This window comes from Erythrolamprus reginae, chromosome 1 (genome assembly GCF_031021105.1).
Source record: "Erythrolamprus reginae isolate rEryReg1 chromosome 1, rEryReg1.hap1, whole genome shotgun sequence".
NCBI classification, from domain to species: Eukaryota; Metazoa; Chordata; class Lepidosauria; order Squamata; family Dipsadidae; genus Erythrolamprus; species Erythrolamprus reginae.
In genome coordinates, this window is record NC_091950.1 from 161,717,960 (window position 1) to 161,742,470 (window position 24,511).

The 24,511-nt window shown below is 41.2% G+C and overlaps 1 protein-coding gene across 2 annotated transcripts in view; it reads right to left on the minus strand.

Moving 5' to 3' along the window:
* Positions 1-10,952: 10,952 nt before the first annotated feature.
* STEAP3 (STEAP3 metalloreductase) overlaps positions 10,953-24,511 on the minus strand; it is a 33,535-nt gene continuing 19,976 nt past the window's right edge. For both annotated transcript variants that reach the window (XM_070730965.1, XM_070730974.1), the window contains exons 3-5: positions 22,972-23,499; positions 18,347-18,508; positions 10,953-11,284 (exon numbers count right to left, since the gene is read on the minus strand). In XM_070730965.1, the coding sequence (XP_070587066.1) occupies positions 10,994-11,284; positions 18,347-18,508; positions 22,972-23,499 (981 nt within the window). In that variant the 3' untranslated portion in view covers positions 10,953-10,993. The remainder of the gene's footprint in view (positions 11,285-18,346; positions 18,509-22,971; positions 23,500-24,511) is intronic.

The window sequence follows — 24,511 nt, forward strand, 5'->3', positions numbered from 1 at the left end:
GACTGAAGATTAAAACATATGAAGAATTATTACAGGAACTGGGCATGGCTAGTCTAAGTGAAGAGAAGGACCAAGGGAGACATGATAGCATTGTTCCAATATTTGAGGGACTGCCACAGAGAGGAGGGGGTCAAGTTATTTTCTAAGGCACCTGAGGGCCAGACAAGGAATAATGGATGGAAACTGATCAAGGAGAGATTCAACTTAGAAATAAGGAGGAGCTTTCTGACAGTGAGAACAATGGAACAGTTTGCCTTCAGAAGTTATGGGAGCTTCATCACTGGAGGCTTTGAAGAAGAGATTGGAGTGCCATTTGTCAAAAATGGTGTAGGGGCTCTTGCTTGGGCGGAAGATTAGATTAGATCAGTGTTTCCCAACCTTGGCAACTTGAAGATATCTGGACTTCAACTCCCAAAATTCCCCAGCCAGCGTTTGCTGGCTGGGGAATTCTGGGAGTTGAAGTCCAGATATCTTCAAGTTGCCAAGGTTGGGAAACACTGGATTAGATGAACTACAAGATCCCTTCCAACTCTGTTCATCTGTAATTCTTGGGAGTCACTTGGTTATTACCAAGCACCCGGTTTATTCACAACAGGCGCTTTCTACAAGAAATACACTACCTTGAAATAGCAGTTCACTTTACACAAATGCTAGAACAAAGTACTGTAGTGGATTTTACCTTCAACATAAACCACAAGGTGTCAGCACAGCTTTTCTTTCATGTAGGAGTGGGGAAAAATATACACTGAGTATTTAGAGAGGTACCAAAAGCTGCTGAGTAAAAACATGTATGCTCTATATTTTTTTAAAAAATGCATGCAATCTTGAATTGCAATTAATATAAAAATGAATGTAAGCCTATGAATATCAGGTAGGACAGTTGTCTCTATATGATCTGTTGTGAACTTGATTTCTTCAGATATTTAAATAGTCATGTCATTTACTACCATATTATCATATCATGCTTAAAAATGTTTAAGGCTTAATGTGCACATTTTCCAGGGAGCATGCCTTGGCACCATTATTTTGAAGAAAATATATTAGTTTGCATGTCTCTGATTTGATTTTGCTTCAAAATTAATTGGAGTGCTACTTTTGAATAAATGTAGTCAATGTAAACTTTTAAATTGCATATATAAATTCCTTCGATACTCAAAAGGATTCCAAATAATTAAAGTTCTTTGTATTTGCCCAATAGAATTGTTGGTGAGAGTTGTCTTAATGCTGGACCAAAAATATGGTCCTTTAAATCCCATACAATTTAAATCTCATGCAATTGCTAACATTCCAGTCCAGATATCTAGGGAATGTTATAGTTAGTCCTTGACTTACAACGGTTCATTTAGTGACCGTTCGAAGTTACGACAGCACTGAAAAAAGTGACTTATGGCCATTTTTCACACTTATGATTGTTGAGTGTAAACTCACTGAACAAATGCCTCACTTAGTAACAGAAATTTTGGGCTCAATTGTGGTCATAAGTGAAGGACTACCTGTATAAGCTTTATCTGCAGAGATTACGTTTTGTTGCCTGAATTTAAAACAAACTCGTTAAAAAAACAGAACAGCTGCCAAATAACTCACTAAAATCCCATGCCCTTTAACCAAGGGAATCTCTGATGTTTTGGGTTCTTTTGAGGTAATTGTTTAAAATTAAAATGATGGATCTTGAATATGACATATTGCCATTTCCCTCTACTAGTTCTAATATATAGGTTGAGGCCTGTCTGCCTCCTGCTCAGCTGATCATGGATTCTGAGGGTCGAGAGAGCAGTGTGTTTTGGTATGTATGTATGTATGTATGTATGTATGTACGTACGTACGTACGTACGTACGTACGTACGTATGTATTTTATTTATTTATTGGATTTGTATGCCGCCCCTCTCTGCAGACTCGGGGCGGCTAACAACAGTGACAAAAAACAGCACGTAACAATCCAATACTAAACAACTAAAAAAACCCTTATAAAACCAAACAGATATACAAACATACCATGCGTAAATTGTAAGGCCAAGGGGGAAAGAATATCTCAGTTCCCTCATGTCTGACGGCAGAGGTGGGTTTTAAGAAGCTTATGAAGGAGGGTGGGGGCAATTCTAATCTCTGGGGGGAGTTGGTTCCAAAGCGCCAGGGCCGCCACAGAGAAGGCTCTTCCCCTGGGTCCCGCCAAATGACATTGTTTAGTTGACGGGACCCGGAGAAGGCCCACTCTGTGGGACCTAACTGGTCGCTGGGATTCGTGCAACAGAAGGTGGTCCCTGAGATAATCTGTATGTATGTGTATGTATGTATGTATGTATGTATGTACGTATGTATGTATGTATGTATTTATTGTATTTATATGCTGCTCATTCCAAAACGGACTCAGAGCAGCTAACACCAGTCATAAATACAACAATAGTAAAAAAGCAATAAAAAAATGAAACAATAAAATCAATGTGATAAAAACAACATCATTAAAAAAAACATGCACACTTGCAATCAATCTAATTCTAGGCCTGCCGGAAAAGCCAGGTCTTGATGGCTTTTCGGAAGACTGGCAGAGAGGAGATAGTACAAATCTCTGGGGGCAATTGATTCCACAGGGTTGGAGCTGCCACAGAGAAGGCTCTTCCCCGAGGTCCCGCCAACTGACATTGTTTGGCGGATGGGACCTGGAGAAGGCTGACTCTGTATCCTAGGCCAGTTATTTGGTACCCAAGTCTGATAGCGAGAAAGTCAGAGAGGATGTGCAATCAGAGGCTGAAAGTCAATCAGGACCTGTTGTATCTCCAGAGACCTATTGCACCTCCAGAGGTGCCCATGAGTGACTCAGGAAAAGAGGAAGAGCCTCTTCTTGATGCAAAGGTGCACAGAACTATTAGTAGACAGGAATAGCTGAGGAGGAAGAGATCTATGTGTGAATAGCTCTACAGAACACGTGCGCACGTCTTTTGGCTATACTGTATAAGGATGTTTCTCATGAACTATCGTGGACGACAACGTTCAACAATGGGACAAAGCTGAGACAATCATGATTGTGGATTATTTCTGGGAAATTACAAAAGTAGATGCTTCAGTTTGTATTTCTGGGCTTCCTGCCAAGTCATTGAGAGTCATGGTAATTAGGACCAGATCAAAGAAAAACTATTTGGGGAGTTTTTGGCTCTCAGCCTGAGACTGTAATTAATAGCCAATAATTGCCATGGACTGATTCCTTGCTTTTGCTGGTAAATTTTTACAGTTATCCTTTCTGCTATTAACTGTTAGAAAATATATGATTAAAATGTGTGTGGACCTATTTCTTGGAGGGCTCTTCGCTTAGACAGAACAATACATTGGCAGTAAATATTGAAGAATGACTCTTTCCTAAATGGTCATTAAAGTGGGCCAACGCAATCTGCTTTGGTTCTCAAAAATATTATGTGGACCAAGGACAATCCCCTGCCAGAAGCTGTTGTGGTTAGCTCTGGCCCAGCTCCTGCCCCAAGGAATGTGCAGGTGGATGTGGGGGAAACATCCACATGCTGCAGGCCTGTTTTGCTCCCGATGGAAACTGCCGATGAAGCCTCCTCTGACCAAGGAAAAGTGAGTGACAGGGAAGAGGGGAGTTTGGCAGACAGCCCAGGAGGAGATCAATCATCTGTATCATCCCTGGATTCTGAACAAGAATTAATGACACATCCACGCATGCATAGAGTGATGCATAGGAGACAACAACTGAAGGATTATTACAAGAGAAAATGAGGCCACTTGTGGTTGGGTGGGGCTGCTGTAATTAGTGCCACAGATAAAAGTGCAGCTTGGTGTTTTAGCCTCATGGCAGTTTATCTGATTCATTGTTTCGTCAAGATTGTGGTTTTTGTGCTGTTCAAGATTGTGTGGGGACTCTCTGGACTTTAGAATTGGACTCAATTTCCCAGTTATTGGGTGAGCAATTGGATTGCATTTAACCTGTGCCTTTTGTGTACCAGAAAATCCCTTTGACATTTAAAAAGGGAGCTGTTTCTGTTTTTCTGTTTATAAAAACCTTTGGGTTTTCCTTTTATCGTGTGGTGTGTGTCTTCCTGGACTAATTACCCTGTAATTACGGATGGTTGAAACACGCTGGCAGAACAGAAGCATTCAGTTTATTCCATTCTTTTATTAAGTCCCTTTCTGCCTTAAGCAGAAATTTTCAACCGACTTTAGAAAAAAAGCTCAAATTCCATTTCCCCCCCAAAACTTTGCAACTTCCGAGATATCTTCAGAGCCCTTCCCCCCTTTCCCCCAAGTTTGAAAAACTAGGATAAAATGAAAAGGAGATCTAGAAATAGTCTTTTACTGCAAATAAGAAAAGAGAGAGAGAGAGAGAACAGGTTCTTTGCATCAGTTCATAAATACATCCTGATTACATTTTTTTTACAATATGATAACAGGAATAATAAAATGTCCACCAGTAACTTTACAATCCCCAAGGCACAAATTAGGCAGTGCAGAAAAATATTGATATAGGCAGTATGTTGCCATTTTTTTTAAGTTTTGCAGCAGATATTCATACAGAATATAAATATAAAAATAATCTTCAAGCGAGCATTATTACACAAAACTTTCCGTCCCAATAGTAATTGGTTAAAAATGCAGAAAGTATTTACAAAGAGGTTGTGTTTCCTATTGTGATGAGAGAGAGAAAGGAGAGAGGAGGAAGAGGGAAGGAGAGAGGAAAGAGAACATGGCTGGTTTGTTTAACAAAATCAAAGTCACTTTTAAAATGCTTCATGCAGACAGGAATGTTTCACAAAAGCGAAAACAATTCTGAAGCTTTGCGACATTTACATGTGATGTTCTTGGCAAGCATCAACTACTAATCTAATAAACTGTATAGGCATCTTTGGATAATAGAGATAAATGATCTATTAAACTGTACTTGCCAAGATTGTATATCTTATATACACTGTATGCAAGAGGCCTGGCCTGCCTTGCCTGTTTAAGAAGGATTTTTGCCCTATTTGATAGAAACAGACATCTGCTAGGCTGCAGGCTGCCACATCATTTCTAGGCATCAGGGTCAAAGTGACCAATCCTTGCACTGTTTTCTTGGTCATTATTTTAGGCCAGGGATGTCAAGCTGTGCGCAGGCCACGCCTACGCTCTGGAACTTTTGCAGAGCCCTAATATATAAGCATAACCTTTCATACTACTCATTAGTTATATTGGCGAGAAAGCTCCTCAAAGGAGATTTAAAACTGGCTTAGCTACTGTGGCACGGAACACACTTTATTTAGAAATTCAAAATGTCACAGTCCAAATGTAAGTTGTTTCTAGCCCTTAACCACAGACATACTAATTTGGCTAGGCTATTAACAGACAAGAGGTCATAATGACCGCTCATACAACTTTCTTTATGAAAATAATAGGTGGGGTATGTTGTTAAATTTACTTTATAGAGTTTAAATTTTCCTTGCCCATGTTGTTTTGTTGATTGATTGACTGTGTGCCTGTTTTTTATATATACTGTTTTTTATGAGATTATTAATTTAAATTGGAACTGGATGGGTGGGCATTGGATTTGGTATTGTGTACTGTACTGTTTTTTATTATTGTTGTGAGCGGCCCCGAGTTTGCGGAGAGGGGCGGCATATAAATCCAATAAACCTAAACCTAAACCTAAACCATTTATTGATCAAATTAACAAATTTTATAAATTGAGAAACACAAATATAATAATGAATTTAGTCACTGCAATGTTTGCAGTCTTTTACGGCATTCCTTACATATTGGATTTTACAAGTATAACACAAATGAAAAGTTTTTACTTTTAATTTTGGATCACATAGTACATGTTCCTTTTTTTTTTTTTGAGGTTTATCTAAATTTTGGTCTTGTGGCATTTCCTCTAATTGCAGAATTTTTCGGTTTGAAGACGTCAATTCTCTTGGCATTTGTCTATCCAGCCTTATCATTTCATCTTTAACCAATTTTTCTGCTAATTGTTTGACAAAGTTGAACCAGGTTATTTTCTTACTGGTGTTACCGTAACAATTGTAAAGGATGAAAGAATTTACTGAACTAATAGCCAGTATTCTGAAAAATATTGCCATAGGCTATCTTCTGATACACCTCCCACTGGAATATACGGCATGCTTTTGGTCCAATGAATCAATAACTCCTTTATTACTGTTGTAGTAAGCAATAATTTTAGGTTTGTTGCTATCAGGATCGGTGTATTCATTATGATGTATTGAAGATAATAAACATACTGTATGATTTTTCTATGACCAGAGGGTTATTTCTGTTGTAAAGAGTAGATGTAAGAGCCAATAGCTTTCCTTCAATGTGGAAGAAATAAGGAATTTCAGCTTTATTTTTTTTCAGAGTCCCTACATTAATCAAATGTCTATCTCTTAATTCACAAACTACCTCAATAGAACTCAGAGTTGGGTTCCTCCTGATTCTCACTGGTTCTATAGAACCAGTAGCAAACCACTGATGATGTCATTGAGCTGGTTTTGCGTCGGCCCGTGGATGCCACCATCTTTTTTAAAAAAAAAATTGTAGGGGGGGGATTTTTTTCTGCAAAAGCTGAGTTTCTGGCATTGCGCATGCACTATCTTGGTTTTGGCTTTTTTGGATGAATTGTGGGTGAATTTTCTGCACTGCACATGCATGAGCCAGCACAGCCATGCAGCACAGGAGGAAGAGAACCGGCAGCCAGGTAATTTATAACCCACCCTTGATCAAACTAAACCAGTTATCAGTGGTTATATTTCTATTAGTACGAAATAGAGGTTTGGCTAATCTCAATACAGATTGAGTAGGCTTGGAAAATTTGCAGTCCTCCTCTGATAAAGATCGTCCATCTAAATTCCTGCCTAAATATAAATAACCTTTGAAAAAAATAGCTATCTTTGAACTGGAATATTTTTGCTGTAATTTTTATATTGGTTTACAGAATGATGGCGCTTCTAGCTGCTGGCAGAAGTCCAGGTAATTGCAGAACAGTATTGTGAATAGCGATTATGGATCTATTGCTTCCAAAAGTTGCAGAAGAAGACCATTTGAATTTGTTCTTGCCATATAAATTATTGCATGACATAGATTGTATCTGGTCATCAATTTCATTGGGAGCTTCATCATCGCTGATGTCAGAATCAGCAGCAGTGGTGGGTTCTTCATCATCCATTACAAATTTTTTGTCGCAACCCAATTCCACTTCATTCAGATCACTCTCTGCTTGTTCGTACCATTTGGATCGCAATATTTTTGGCAGTAAACTTGGCCCAGACATTATTAAAAAAATACGTTAACAAAGATCTGCAGTCAAAACGACCGAGATTCATTTTGGTTACTCAAATTCAAATGCTGTTACAGAAAACACCAAATAACTAACACAAACCCAATGTTGCATACACTCTTATTGGCGGGAAAACCAAAGCTATTCACAATTATAATGGTCCATTTCTAAAAATGGGTGTTCCGAACATTTTGGAAAACTATTGCGGTCACTATGGTTATGGGCTAGCATCCCAGATGCAGGCAGACAAGAACCAGATTGAAATAATAGGTAAAGAAAAGATACACAGCCGATTCCAATGGCTACTTTGCAGTTATTTCCAGTCAAGAGCCATGCCGAGCTTCTGAAATAATTGCAGAAATTACATTTCTTATTGCCAGCTTTCATGGGAATGATGGCTCGGGACCAATTTCTGCAGTTACCTGAAAATCTTTGCTGCATCACTTTTTGTTTAAACGCTGCCAACCTGAGCAGAATTTTGTTTGGTAATGTAAGAAATACTATGTATCTGTGTTCCAACCTTGCATAGCAATGGCACTTAGACTTATGTATCACTTATGGCAGACAGACTCCATGTGTAAAATAGATGCTGGGATAGATAAATGCCACCCTACAAGGGTTTGTGGATCCAGCAGGTCAATAGGTTTCTGTGAACTCACCTAAATCTCAATAGTCCATTCACCTCTAAGTCAGCTTTTTTACCATGTTCGTTCAACAAATGTGATTATATGAAACTAAGCCAAATATTCTATATATATTTATATAATTATTATCTTACTTGAGTGATGTGTGTGACCCAAGCCAAGTTGTTTGTCAATGGGACTCGGTTCCCAACTTCAAAATCTGGAAGCAAGCACATCCAGCTCCAAATGTGTCTACAGTACAGCCAAGTTCTTCATTGGATCATTGCATGCTTTCGGAATTGAAAGATTTGGCAAATTCTTTGTAGTTGCACTATTCAGTAGGTTTAAGTCATATTAAAAAAAGATGCTTTGGAGTACGCAACCGCTCTGTAAAAGCACCTTATGATTTTTCTTTGGATTATACACCAATTGCAAATGTTTTGTTCTATTGCGTTATATTGCCTATTCTTTTAAAGTTCACACTGAAACTAAAACTACTATATATGAAGAACTGGCATTGTAATGCAGAGGCTGGGTGGGTGCACAGCCATCAATTAATAACAATGTCTATGTGCAGTAAGAGAGCATTGGAATGCTTTTCATTCTTCAGACTTGTAAGATGTCACCTATATTTTATTTGTTAAATTTAAATCTGTTAAATGTAGCTACCTGCCTATCTTAACTTTATCTTTCATTGTATATGCCAATAGGTTGCCAATACAATATTTTTTCTTCTCAAGAACCATTTTCCACTTACAAACCCGAGCCTCTGAAACTGTAATCGGAAAAGGCAGGGAGAAGCCTCTGTGGGGCCTCTCTACGAATCTCCTGGGAGGAAACAGGGCCGGAAAAGGCAGGGAGAAGTTTCTGTGGGGCCTCTCTAGGAATCTCCTGGGAGGAAACAGGGCCTCCACCCTTCCTGTGGTTTTCCCAATCGCACACATTATTTGCTTTTACATTGATTCTTATGAGAAAAATTACTTCTTCTTACAAACTTTTCTATTTAAGAACCTGGTCACGGAATGAATTAAGTTCGTAAGTAGAGGTATACAGTTTCTGCCACTTGCCCAGTTTATAGGCCAAGCTTTATCTTCTTTGGGCAGTTTCTGTCCTCATTTGTTCAGTGCTGCCATGGATAACTGAGGAAAGGATAGCCCTCAAGCCACCCAAGTTCTAAATTTAAGCAGTTTACCCAAACTATTCAGGAAAAGCAAGCCTTTCATTCTATGTTACCCCATGGCTGAAACAATGAAGAAATAAGAGAACGATAGAGCTAGTAGGTAAAGATGCAGAACAAAACATTCAGAATGGCCTAACTACAATGTGTTTTAACAGAGATACTGCACATCTGAAGACCAACTCTTTGGAACGGAAGCTTTTGCTAATACTAATTATAAAAGGAATCCAAAGTCCATTTTATCTAACTGATTGACGCGCTAAAAGGCTGCTGCTCTAGAGCAGCCGTTCCCAAATTATCCTTTATGTGGATTTACTATGTCATTAAATGCTTTTCAAGGCCACTGTAATGTGGACAACTTGGCCTCTGTAGAATCTCAATTGTGTGTGTGTGTGTGTGCGTGCAAGAGAACAAGAACCAATCTTGGATTGCCGTCAGATTATGATATCATAAAGCTCACGATGTTCTGTGCAAGTATGCCAACATATTAGGAGACCTGGTGATCTCCCTAGATTTTGAAATAGATGGAAGAAACGTCCTTCCTTGCATCCTGCCCCACACCCCAGGGTATACGAGTGGCCCCCAGACTACAAATTGGATACCAGCTTGAATCTGTGGCATACTTATAGTTGCATTCACTCAGAAGATTCAGTTAACCTATGTGTGAACTTTTCCATGTAAGAGAAATGTGACAAATGTTATATGTTGCAGCTGTGTGTACATAGGTAAAATATTTAATTCTATCTCCATAATGGCCAATATTGTAGCCCCAAAGCGTCTTTGCCCCTATTATGTTGTATATAGAAATAACACTATGCTGAAAAAGTTTGGAAACAAGTGGAAGGAATTAAAACACAGTAGCTGTAGGGTATTTAAAATAACCCTTCCTGACAGCTGTTGACTAACTTCTAGGTAATACAGTTGATTCTCCCTTCTCCTGTGAATTAAAGTGTTCTCTTTAATAACTAGATGTTTGTTATTTATGAGAATTACTTCTCATCGTTTGATGGATAAGGGGCTGGGTACAGCTGAAAGTCAGTTTCACAGAACTTAAACATTTTTTGTTTGCTAGAGAATCTTCTTAGCTAATCTGTCAGCACGCTAAATGTTCTGTGGAAGCAGCTAAAATAATCTGCTCAGAAAGGAGTCCAAATGATATTCATGAGTGTGTGTCTGATTGCAGCCTGATTGAAAAAAAATTAGACTGGTATATCAGTGAAAAACAAAATTTTTCTAAAGTTGTGTTTTCCCTGTATTGAAGAAGCAGAATGCTTGTGTTTCCTTACATATATGTCAATGGTCTAAGTGAAAATTCTGCACTGATGTTTTTAAGGCAACCTTTTTTGTACCCTAGAACAATGATGGTGAAACTTTTTTTCCTCGGGGGCCAAAAGAGCGTGGGCGTGTGCTATCACACATGCACAAGTGCCCACACCCATAATTCAGTGCCTGGGGAGGGCAAAAACAGCTTCCCCCGCCACCTAGAGGCCCTCTGGAGTCTAGAAACAGCCTGTTTCCCAACTTCTGGTGGGCCCAGCAGGCTCGTGTTTCACCTTCCCCAGGCTCCAAAGGCTTCCCTAGAGCCAGGGGAGGGTAAAAATGCCCTCCCCCATTCCTCCAGAGGCTCTCTGAAAACAAAAAACACCCTCCCAGAGCCTCTGTGCAAACGAAAAATCAGCTGGCTGGCACACACATGCAACAGCTCAAGTGCCAGCAGATATGGCTCTGCGTGCCACCTGTGGTTCACCATCACTGCCCTAGGAAATTATCAGTGTATTCTCAATGTTACTCTGTTTGATAACTTTCTCCTGGAATAAGATATCGCCCACCATTTAATGACCCCAAATAAGCTTTTTTTTTCTTTTTTAAAAATGCACACAATAAAAACCAGAATCATAATGCTTCTTCACAATTGTAATGGAAACAGAGGTTCATCAGCATCACACAGTGCTGCTGCTTTCTCCACTGGAAAATTCCCCCGACGCTCTCGGCAACGTGAACTTGACATACCTGCTCCGCTCCCACCCACTCCTGATGCGTTGCAGTCTTTGGCTCATACAAGGAAAGTTGAAAAAGAGCTTAGCTAGGATGATGGTGCAGGGTACCAGGAGAGTGAGGGTGAAAGTGGGAGGCAGGTAAAACTTGTACTGGTTTTCATCGAAGGCTCTCGTCCAGCCGTAAGTTAAGGTGTGGAACGTGCTGATCACCAGAGCAACAAAACCCAGGGTAGACTGAAAAAAAGCAGGAAGGAATTAAAGATGGGTTATTTTCTGTCATGTTAACTTTTATACTCTACTTCAGGGGTGTCAAACTAGATTTTATTCATTCATTCATTCATTCATTCATTCATTCAATTTTTATGCCGCCCTTCTCCTTAGACTCAGGGCAGCTTACAACATGTTAGCAATAGCACTTTGTAACAGAGCCAGCATATTGCCCCCACAATTGGGGTCCTCATTTTACCCACCTCGGAAGGATGGAAGGCTGAGTCAACCTTGAGCCGGTGATGAGATCTGAACCGCTGACCTACAGATCTACAGTCAGCTTCAGTGGCCTGCATTACAGCACTCTACCTGCTGTGCCACCCCAGCTCATTTTGTTGAGGGCCAGATCAGGGTTCTGTTTGACCACGGTGGGAAGGGCTGGCTGGGCGTGCTACCAGGGTGGGCGTGGCCAGCTCATGACCTGTGTTGGGGGCATCGGTGGTGGCCTGAGTGCTCTGTATCTTGGGAGGGCCCAGTTCAGAGATGGGTTACTACCTGTGTGCCCTGGGGCACCACTCTGGTAGTGGCCCACCAATTGTGCAATTTGTGCGCAAAGGCTCCAATGCTTTGTGCGTTGCCAGTTTGTGCATGGCACCATCTTTTCCCCCCTAATTTTCGGTGGGGTTTTTTTGCTCTCTGAGCATGTGCAGAAAGGAAGTCATCCCTCTGTGCATGCGTGGAAGCAAAATTGCACAAGGGGACGCTTGCATGAATCCTTGTGATGTGCATGCAGTGCACTGGTAGGAAGATAAGAGGAACCCGCCCAAGGCCCAGCTCTGTTTTTTCTGGCAGAGGCACCATGGGCCAGTCCTTTGCTGTTTCTACTGCGGTCCCATAGGCCGGATCTAATTGGATTTGTATGCCGCCCCTCTCCGAAGACTCGCGGGGGGCTCACAGCATATACAAAAGACATAATAATACAATTGATCCAATTAATATAATTACATATCTTAAAAAATTCTAACTTTAAAACATTCATTAACATTCACTCAATAAATCAGACTAAAAACACTCGTTGGTCAGGGGAAAAGATCTAATGATCCCAGGCCTGGCAACAAAGATGATTTTTAAACTCTTTCGGAAGGCAAGGAGGGTGGGGCCAATGCGAATCTCCGGGGGGAGCTGATTCCAGAGGGCCGCCCCCCCACAAATAAGGCTCTTCCCCTAGATCCCACCAGCCGGCATTGGTTGATGGGACCCTGAGGAGACCAACTCTGTGGGACCTCACTGGATGCTGGGATTCGTGCGGCAGAAGACGGTCTCGGAGATAATCTGGTCCTATGGATCTAAGCACTCTGTGGGCTGGATGCTACCCACGGGCCTTGAGTTTGACACCCCTGCTCTACCACAAACATCTATCCATACCTGGATATTTATCACTGCAGTCATTTACCACTGAATCCCTTGACTCAACAGGATTTTTTAGTCCCGGGTAAAACACATAAGCAATTTTTCAGTCCCGGGTAAAACATGTAAGCAAACACATGAAAAATGTCCCTGAAATGTGACATTAATTCTGTAGAAGTTAATGAAAACATAACTGTCAATTTTGTTAGTCAAGCCCTTTCCAGTCATTTAGATCAGCGATGGGCACCTGCACCCCAATTTCCAATGAGATTTTGAAAAATAATAGTGACATAGGAAATTGGAAGGCTGAACTCTGATCCCATTACCATTTGTAAACTTGAGCACATCATGGGTGCAAAGAGTTCAGTTCTGCCTCTTCAAAAGACTTTAAGATTAGTTGAGCTGAACGCCAAGTGTGCTTCAAATTGGATGGAGATATTGACCCAGGAGACAAAATCAAGCTAGGAAGTAGTAGCATTATATTGGCAACATATACCTAGACCAAGAAATTATGCACATAGAAATGAGATAAAATAATGATTTTAGGAAAAGCACCATTAGTTTAAAAGTTTTGGAAATACTTTCAGTCTGTTAAATACAAGATGAATTAGGATGAGGCACTCGGGGAAAAGCTAAGAGGGAGGAAGAGGAAATAGAAAGAAGAAGGGAGAAGAAAAGGAGTGGAAAGAAGTAGATGGAGGGTTTTTGAACATACGTGAAAATTGATATAAAAGAGATATGAAGAAACTTGAAACTTTACAGCCTAATCAGCTTGAGATACTTAAAATATGGAACAGCCTAAAGGAGGTTTTAGCTAATAGCAGTTTTGTACAACATAAGAAATTGAGCAGCTATTTTTTATCCAGATGTTAAAAGTTAAGGAGGCAGCATTGGTTCGCACATACCATAATTTGTAAAGTTGACTCAATGTAAAGCAACTTGGTATTGGTATTTTTAATTGTATTGTGAATGGAGAGAAAAAAAATAAAAAATTCTTTTTTAAAAAATAGAAGTAGACGGAGGAGAGGAGTAAGAAGGTAGAAGGAGGAGATGGAGATAGAAGGGAGTGTAATAGGAAGAAGGAAAACAAGCTGATGAATAGGAGTAGAAAATTGAATTTCAATGTATAAATATATATGTTATTGTTATATCTAAAGGTATGCGTGAACTGACATTTGAAGGGAACTGTGGAGAATTTTTAAAAAACATTTGCCAAAAAATAATGGATGGAGATAAAATTAGATGTTGGCCTGAACTCTCTCATCAGCAGACAAAGATGTGAAGGAGGCCTCGGTTTGCAATGACACAGTTAGGGACTGTTACAGATCCCAAATGATATATCAGATTGCAAATCTGGTTTGCTTTGACTTTTAAAACCGCGATTTGTAAATATGCAAGGCTCTGACATATGTTAAAGCGTCTTGCCCTGTGTTGAATTGTAATAGATGGATTTGGCCTTTCTGCCGGAGTGCTGTTTTAAATAAGAAAGGGGAAGGAAGCTCATTCCTTTTTTTTTGGTTAAGAATCATTATTCTTCTAGAAATGAGGTCTGAGCAAATATCATGAAGGAACAGCAACTGGTAATACGAAATATTTGTTTGGTTTACAAGCAGTTGCCACTTGAGAGGCCTGAGGCTGGCAGGGCTGAAAACCTTCACATGGCTTCAATCTCTGTGCCATAACTCTGTACAAAATAGACATAAGTAGCTAAGTTAACAGAGCTCTTAGTTCAAATATCATCTAAAATTCCTTCAGACCTAACCCAGCATGTACCTGTAATCAAATATTTACATGGGGCAATAACTTTGGAGCCCTTGTGTGATGTTGTAATCCACCTTTTTTTCCCTCAGGTGCTGAAAGAGTGTGGGTGCGTGCGATTGCACATGTGTGAGTGCCCACACCCATAATTCAATGCCTGAGGAGGGCGAAAACATCTTTTCCCACCCCCAGAGGCTCTCTGGAGGCTGGAAGCGGCTTGTTTCCCAACTTCTGGTGGGTCCAGTAGGCTCATGTTTCACCCTCCCCAGGCTCCAAAGGCTTCTCTGGAGCCAGGGGAGGGTAAAAATGCCCTCCCGCATCCCCCCAGAGGCTCTCTGGAAGCTAAAAATGCCTCCTAGAGCCTCTGTGTGAACCAAAAATCAGCTGACTGGCACATACATGCAGGTTGGAGCTGAGCTAGGGCAATAGCTTGCGTGCCAGTAGATATGGCTCCCATGCCATAGGTTCGCCATCAGTGTTGTAATCTTTGAGCAGCACCTCAGCTAGTAGGAAAAAAAATCAACCTTTGTTGGAGAGGGACATGGGCAGTGTCCCCTCTAATTTTTTTTTTTGGGGGGGGCGGAAAAGTATAGTGTCTGAGCGGCAGTCCCTTCGGGACTGGGTGGCACAGAAATAATAAATAAATAAACAAACAAACAAACAAACAAAGAAACAAAAAACCCACCCTGTTTTGCCTCAGAGAATTTCAAAATAAAATACTGTACTGTGTGTCTATAACAGTGAGCTCATAATAGGGCAACTCTATCAATATCTAAATGCCACTTAAATAGTTGAGCTAGTTTCAAACTAGATTTTGATTTTCTTTCTCTCTTCCTTACTCCCATTCTTTTTCTTTCTCTTTTCCTTCCTCTCTTTTTTCTATCTGTTTCTCTCTCTTCCTCTCTCTCTCCTTCCCTCTCACTCTTTCCCTCTCGGCTTCTGGGCAGGTTTGGAAAACTCTGAGTTGATGATGATTTTTAAGTGAGCAATTGCTCACTGCTCAGCTTAGAGGGAACTATGGACATGGGCCCCCTCTTTATTATTCATGTTGATAGATTTAAGCAAATCCATGCAAGTATGGATCTCCCCTTTCTTATGTGCCTTAGTATGGCGGCATCCAGTCCCTGTGACTTAACTGTATCCAGCAAATCATAATTAGAACAAAACCAGAAGGTGAGTCAACCTTCCTGAAAAGATCACGGTATTTTTCAGCTAGTCTTTTTATGTATTTTGCTTTATCTTATTACACACAATGGCACTGCAGCCATCTCCGAAAAGCGCACAAGGCTGTTTGGCAGGAAGATTCCTTGCCTGTCAGAAAGAGTCATTAGCATTGACCTTGAAAGGATTTTTGCCTTTCTGGCTTATTACAAGAGTGCTGTAATCAGAAGAAGAGCCCAGAAAGCCATGTCAGAACAGGAAGCAGAAAGACTAACCTAAGTGGATGTACAGAAGTAATTGGTGACATTGTTTGATTTTGTTCGAAAATTAGGACTTCTTTCAAAACCGGAAAAATCTATTTATATTCTGGGCGATTTTTATTTTATTTTTTTGGCAGTGCTCTGGTCTTTTTCTCACGAAAGCTAAATCTCTCTCTCTCATTAAACTGGAACAGCTTCTTGCTAGGATCTCTTTTGACGACGAGACAGCTCTGGGTACCCGAAAACTCTCTCTTCTGAGAATCAACCGCTTTTTATTCACCAGTATCCCTTTTCTGTTTCCCTCGTTTTCTTCATCCTTGGGGGATGCTTGCAATTTCTTCACCAGAGCAGCCTGATGTATGCCAGTTGAAGGTTATAGTGAACCAATGTCTCTCTTGAAACCAATGAAACTGTCAAAATTTCATACAGAAAATCTTCTTGGTACACTACAGCAGAGCTCCCCAACCTTTCTAGCTTGGTGGCCTGGAGGGGGGCGGGAGGGAGGGGCAGGTGGCTTTATGTGCGCATGCACAAACAGGGCGGTGAGCGTGCGTGTGAGGCTGGGGAATTCTGGGAGTTGAAGTCCAAATGTCTTCAAGTTGCCAAGGTTGGGAAACACTGCTCTATACAAAGGATTCTTAAAGATGTAAAACCTATTATTATTGGGCTCTGTTGAGAAAGATTATTATTATTATTATTATTATTATTATTATTATTATTATTATTATTAATTAGATTTTTGTGCCGCCCTTCTCCGAAGACTCGGGACGGCTCACATGATACAAAAACAACACAACAACAAATCTAATTAATTAAAAATTACTACTAAAATCCCAATAATAATAATAATAATAATAATAATAATTTATTAGACTTATATGCCGCCCCTCTCCGAAGACTCGGGGCGGCTCACAATAATAAATCAGTCAGCCAATTCACTCACAACCACACATTAGATGATGTTTTTCTATGAACAACCTCTTTTCCCTCCCCACAGTGACTGAACTTCTTAGGGATGCCAAGGCTTTTGGTCTTAATCCCCACACATTTGGCCATATGTTCTTTTCAGCCTGCCCACCTCACAGAGTGGTTGTTGCTGTAAGGAAACCAGGAGGTGGGGATATAATAGGTTTGTATATATGCTGTCTTTAATTGGACAACATCTGGATGGCCAGTCATCAACATGTTATAATCATCTGAGTTTTGGGATTCTACCTTCTATCTTGGTCAGAGCACTTGGTGCACTTCAACCAGTAGTGAGTTCCAGGTTACACCATCCGTTGTGCCGTTCTGGTAGGGAAATCCAGGATGCGCACACAGCTGCACGCCCCTGGTTTGCACATGTGTGCCTCTGCACAAGATATGGCTTCTGTGCATGTACCGCAAGAGAAATATCACGTGAGGATGCTCGAATGAGCAAGATTTTGGCAATTTTTTGCTTCTGCGCATGTGAACATCACCAAAATCTTGCTCCCACACACAAGTTTTTACTTGCTGCACATGCAGAGCAGTCAGGTGATAGGGAAAGCGAGTAGAATGCTTGACTGCATAGCTAGAGCTATAACAAGCAGGAAGAGGGAGATTGTGATCCCGTTGTTTAGAGTGTTGGTGAGACCACATGTGGAATACTGTGTTCAGTTCTGGAGACCTCACCTACAAAAAGATATTGACAAAATTGAATGGGTCCAAAGACGGGCTACAAGAATGGTGGAAGGTCTTAAGCATAAAACCTATCAGGAAAGACTTCATGAACTCAATCTGTATAGTCTGGAGGACAGAAAGGAAAGGGGGGGGGCATGACAGAAACATTTAAATATGTTAAAGGGTTAAATAAGGTTCAGGAGGGAAGTGTTTTTAATAGGAAAGTGAACACAAGAACAAGGGGGCACCATCTGAGGTTAGTTGGGGGAAAGATCAGAAGCAATGTGAGAAAATATTATTTTACTGAAAGAGTAGTAGATGCTTGGAACAAACTTCCAGCAGACCTGGTTGGTAAATCCACAGTAAGTGAATTTAAACATGCCTGGGATAAACATATATCCATCCTAAGATACAATACACGAACAGTATAAGGGTAGACTAGATGGACCATGAGGTCTTTTTCTGCCGCCAATCTTCTATGTTTCTATGCGCAGAAGCCAAATCTTGCGCAAAAGACAAGCGGCCTTTCAGTGACTTCAATCCATCTAGGCCTATTTAATGCACTGCTGTGCAATTTTCATGCAGCTGGAAGATTCCCTGCTAAAGTCACGGGATGGTGGCTTGGAGCCAAAGGCCTTCTACCCCCTATTCATGGGGGCATCATCAGTATGTTGGTTCTCCATTCCAGGGCTGCTGCTGCAGAAGATGTATTCACCTATTTTGGTTAGCAAGAAGGCTGGCTAGGGATGAAATTCTTTATGTGTATACTGAATGGACCTAAGAATATGGTGTCCTTCACTCCCCAGTCTGACTTCAATAATTCTTTCTTTCTAGAAGAAGGACCTTGAACTGTAGCACTTACTTGGATGAAGCTGAATTCCCTCCAGTTGAGAGAGTTAGAGATGGACGGAAGGGAGGTTATGGCAAGTAACGAGAGCAAGCCCAGAGCCATGATGCCAAAAGAAATATATATCTCCATCCTCCAGACTTCCTCTTCCACCCAGGCATCTGTTCTCCTCTCCACCTGAAAGAACAGTGGGAAAGTTGTGTTGAATAAACCAAGATATGGAAAACAGGGGGGTGAGCTGAATAATGCTCGAGGGTGGGCTTAATTTCCATATAATGTCTGCCAGCTGCAGGATATAGGGAAATTTTGGACAAAGGAAGCCTGTCCTTCAGCCAACTTTTTTTTCCTGATCAGATACTGATTCCTAACCTCCATTTGACTTGAAGAAATAGGGGCGGAAAGTTTTCGTAGCTGGGAATAGTCACAAGGGTTGTAATAGTCAGTTTGGGCCCACTGCTACCACTGCCCCAGGCAACTTCACACAGCTTGCATACACAATGGGCTGTTTCATAATCGTTCAACAGTGATAGTGACATTTAAGTAGTTCAGGTTGGCATATGGTTGACTTCCACAACTGAAGTACAAGTGCTTCAGTTGCGCCATTGGCGATCAGTTACAACTTCCTTCCTATTGTTCTTAATACTGGATAAAAGGAGCATTCACCTGTGTTTTCAATGCAGTATTGTGTGTGTGTGTGTGTTGGATTTTTAGTATTGCTCTCCCAAATTTTCCTTTAACTTACTTATTGGCATCTAAGTTTACTTAGGATTTTGCTTCTCAAAGGTTGAAATGAACATTCTTTTTGGATCATGATCTGTTTAGAAATGATTCTATCTATCTATCTGTCTGTCTGTCTGTCTGTCTGTCTGTCTGTCTGTCTGTCTGTCTGTCTACCTACCTACCTACCCACCAAGACATAACAATGTTTATATACATGATACTAGTAAGAGAGAAACTTTAGGATGGTACGGTAGGCACCGTCTATTTATCTATCTGTCTGTCTGTCTTGGTAGTATACAAAGATATAACAATGTTTATATACATGATACTAGTAAGAGAGAAACTAGTAAGAGAGAAACTAGTAGGACGGTAGGCACGCTGGTGCACTTATGCATGCCCCTTACTGACCTCTTAGGAATTGGGTGAGGTCAACAGTGGATAGTCTAAGGGTAAAGTTTTGGGGGTTAGGTGATGATAGTAGAGAGTCAGGTAGTGAGTTTCGTGCATTAACTACTCATTTACTAAAGTCGTATTTTCCTAGAGATGTGCATGTATCAATCCACCAATCAACTGCTATAGATATTGGCCTAAAAATATTGCAATGGAAAAGCTTCAGAGCTTAGTTAAACTTTGTAATGGTGCCATGTGATTTGACCAATCTGCCCCGAGTCTACGGAGAGGGGCGGCATACAAATCTAATAAATAAATAAATAAATTCCTTTTCTTGGTAGATACATGTGACTTGAAGCAAAAAATATGAATTTGCTGCAGAACTGTGTCTCCTACTTAACCTTCACTTACCAACATAAAGGAAAAAAGAACGTCTATAACTCTCACCAGCCTCTGTAAGAATGTGCCAGGAACTTAGTGCCTGGAAGATCAAACCACACTTTGCCATTTGAAAGATACAGTTAAAATGGCTAAGCGGCTCCAGTTTCAAGCAAAGACCACAAGCATCACTCCGCGAATACTGGGCCGCTTAAGGGGCTTAATGGGATTTGGTTTAAATGCTTTTAGGGAGAGAAGTCTTCAGGCTAATGGGGAAAAAAAACCCTCTCAGAAATGGGATTTGTACTATATTACAGAGACTGACACTTAGCTCCTTCCATTTATTCTGTTAAATCAATGAGATTCATGAAGCCGGGGCTGAAGTGGGGAGGGGAGAGGAATAACTAGCATAAGAAGAGAAACAAACAGGCCAGGAGAACTGGCCTGAGATTTATTTACAAAAATCACCAAAAAGAAACAGGAACAGAATTAAAAGCTGGGGTGTGGGGATATTGTGTTCCCAGCAACAAATACAGGAAGGGCAAGAGGCAAGTTAGAATGGAATGAAAAACCTTGTTTTTTCTACACTGCATCTCTTATTCACTTACTTAAGTAGAACTGAGGTCCAATGGCCTCAATGAAACTTCATCAGGTTTAGAATCTATATTGATAGGAAAAAAATACTTGTAATTCAGGGCTCGAACTATGGGGTCCTTGCTGTTCTCTGACCTTGGTAGTTTACTTACAGATATTTCACTAACAAATTAGGTAACCCCATCAGTGCTAGATTCTGTATGTTCTGGCCTGGGCTGATATGTGAAATAACCAGTGCTCATTTAGAAACTGGAATGAAATCATTCTATTACATGTACAGTGTTCCATAGAAATCATCTACTTACACCAGGGGTCCCCAAACTTTTTACACAGGTGGCCAGTTCACTGTCCCTCGGACTGTTGGAGGGCCGGATTATAAAAAAGAACTATGAACAAATTCCTATGCACACTACAAATACCTTGTTTTAAAGTAAAAAACAAAATGGGAATGTACTATTTAGAGGGGGGAGAAGGTCTGAAATTCATATATGAAATTCATAATGGTTAATAAGTTAGAAATATAATTGGTGTTGCACTTTTTGAAGGAACATTATGAGGAAATTTAATTTAAAAAATGAATGTAACTGGATGACAAAATTACAAAAAAAAACTTTTGCAACTTTTTTGATGATTGATATTAGTTACTAACAAAATATTGCATTTTATTCATGGAAAATTAGATGGTACACTGTGTTGTTTGAATGTATGTTGAGAGAATTTTTAAAAAAAATTACCCCCCCCCCAAAACAATCCTTCCTTCCTCTGTCCCTCCATTCATTTCATTCTTCCTTCCTTCCTTCCTTCCTTCCTTCCTTCCTTCCTTCCTTCCTTCCTTCCTTCCTTCCTTCCTTCCTTCCTTCCTTCCTTCCTTCCTCCCTCCATTTCTCCTTCCTTCCTTCCCTCCTTCCTTCCTCTCCAGTTCTCCTTCCCTCCCTCTATTTCCCTTTTTTTGGCTTTCTCTCTCTCTTTTCCCTGTGCTCTTGTCACTCATCGGTAGGCCGGATAAATGGCCTCAGTGGGCCGCATGTGGCCCGCGGGCCGTAGTTTGGGGACCGCTGACTTACACCTTAGATTTTTGAGCTTAGGCATGGATCTTGACTTCTTACAGATAAAGAAGCCACTTTTTTCTAACTTCTCAGAAGAGCAAAGGAAAACCAGGAAAATCCTGTTCACACTGGACAATGTCTTCTGATCAGGGGTAAAATGCTACCAGTTTGGGCGTACTGCTAGCGGCAGCTGCTGGTGGTTTGGAGAACTGTTAGCAGCACCAACAGCAGCGTGAGCCTCTGCCTTCCTGTCGGTACGTCGTCATTTTCTTTTTTTTAACCTGCGCATGCGCAGAGTGTGAAAAAGCATGTGTGATGGTGGGGCACGCATACTTCCAAACTGGTAGGGAAGGTAAGTAGATTTCACCGCTGCTTCTACCATACAGCACTAAAAAAGGAGCATTTTAAAGCCATTGGAGCCTGCAAAGTTAAGTAGAAGGGAGGGGGGTGCAAATCATTTGTGCCCCACAATTTAGATTAGCTAGAAAGCAGGAAATCCTGCTTTCTAGCTAATCTAGATCGTGTGGCACAGATGGTTGTTGCACAGCTGATCTTCAGCTATAGCTGTTTGCCCAAACTGGTAACATTTTTTAAAACTACAGGTTTCAGCGAACTAGTCCGAACTGGTAGCTTTTCACCTCTGGTCATATGTGCATTTTTCAGTTTTGTTGCAACTTTAGTCACTAAAGAAATGGTTGTAAGTTGAGGACAATAGTAATAGCAATTATATATATATTTACTTACTTACTTACTTACTTACTTACTTACTTACTTACTTACTTACTTACTTACTTATTAATTAATTAAATTTGTATGCCGCCCCTTTCCGTAGACTTGGGGCGGCTCACAACAGTAATAGAAAAAACAATGTACAATACAAATCTAATAATTAAAACTAAAAACCCATAGTTTAAAAAACATGCACATAACATACCATATAGGCCTGGGGAAGTTATCTCAGTTCCCCCATGCCTGATGGCAGAGGTGGGTTTTAAGGAGTTTACGAAAGGCAAGGAGGGTGGGGGCAGTTCTAATCTCAAGGGGGAGCTGGTTCCAGAGGGTCGGGGCCGCCACTTACTTACTTACTTACTCACTCACTCACTCACTTACTTACTATGCCACCCAATTCCCGAAGGACTCTGGGGAACGTCTAATAATTTAGACTTATATACCGCTTCACAGTGCTTTACAGCCCTCTCTAAACAGTTTACAGAGAATAAGCATATTGCCCCCAACAATCTGGGTCCTCATTTTACCCACCTTGGAAGGATGGAAGGCTGAGTCAACCTTGAGCCTACTGAGATTCAATCTGCCAAACTGCTGGCAGCCAGTGATCAGCATAAGTGGCTTGCAGTACTGCACTCTAACCACTGCACTACCTATACAGCCCGCCAGCTATCCCAAGTTTGCAGTAAATTTGGAATGAAGCAGTGGAGGTAGGGATTCCTAAAATCATGCCATGAAAAGGAGTAAAGAGCCAGTTTTCCAATCTCTTTCCTGGGGGTACCATACCTGCTTGACTGCCTCGTTGAGCAACAGATAGCGGTGGGACCGGCGCATGGGTAGGCACAGACTGTAGACAGCATGCAGTGCTGCGCAGAAGAAGCTCAGGAGGCCTATCTGCTTCCGGTGTTGTAGCCACTGGTCAAGCCAGTCAGGGAAACGCCGGTACTTTGTGCAGTAGTATAGCTGAAAGATGGCTGCGAGCACTCCAGGAAGGTAGACCAGGGAGAGCATGACGTAGGCCACGCAAGGCAAGGTGGTGTTGACGATCTCCACAGGGATCTTGTAGAATTTGTTCTTCTTCTCTCGAATGTAAGGATGCAGGACTTGCCGGATGAAGTTGTAGGTGTAGAAGCAGAGGAAGAGGCCCAAGGCCAAGAAGATGGGGATCTTCCAGGCAGGGAGGAGACGCAAGGGAATATTCTCTATTTCCCGAGCGGAGAACAAGGCACCCATGTCCACCGGGCTGAAGCCCAGGGCATGAGCCATTTCAGCAACAGCCTGTTTGGCTTCTTGGTTGTCAGAGCAAATGAAGACCTGTAACGAAAGGAAGGAGGGGGGAACATCTGGGAAATTATAACCAGGAATCCTAGGCAGTGGTGCAGCCAAAGGAATCTTAACAGGATAGTGTTCCCTAGTGGTTAAGGTTTTAGATTTGGACCAGAGAAGCTCAGTTTTAATTTCGTATTGAACCATGGGATTCACTGCTTATTTGGGGACATTTATTCTCCTTCACTCCAACCTACAGAACAGAGTCAGTTGTATACTGTATGACAGTGATGGCAAACCTTTTTTTTCTCAGGTGCCGAAGGTACATGCACTTGCGGTATTGCACACGCCCAAGTGCCCACACCCATAATTCAATGTTTAGGGAGGGTTTTCCTCACCACCCAGAAGGCCCTCTGGTGGCCAGAAATGGCCCATTTCCTGACTTCCGGTGGGCACAGTTGGCCTGTTGTTCACCTTCCCCTGTCTCCAGAAGCTTGTTTAGAGCCTGGGGAGAGTGAAAATGCCCTCCCCTGACTCCCCCAGAGGACCTTTGGAAGCCGAAAATGCCCTCCCAGAGCCTAGGGCAATAGCTCGTGTGCCGGAAGATATGGCTCTACGTGCCACCTGTGGTACGCGTGCTATAGGTTCGCCATCACTGCTGTATGAGCTCTCAGGAGAAAGACAGGATGTAAATGTGAATGAATGGGTGGATGGATGGATGAATGACAACAGGAGCAGCAGCAGAAACAGCAGTGAAAACTGATTTACCTAACAACATTTTCTTTTGTGCTCCTGGATGCCTTTACTTCCCATGATAGTCTCATTCCTTGAATGAGGTAATAAGCATTTTTCCCAATGAACTATTGTGAACAAGAGGCATCTAGTGAGGTATCTTAAAAAGATACTGAAATACAGTGGTACCTCTACTTAAGAACTTAATTTGTTCCGTGACCAGGTTCTTAAGTAGAAGCAATTTTCCCATAGGAATCAATGTAAAAGCAAATAATGCGTGCAAACCCATTAGGAAAGAAATAAAAGCTCGGAATTTGGGTGAGAGGAG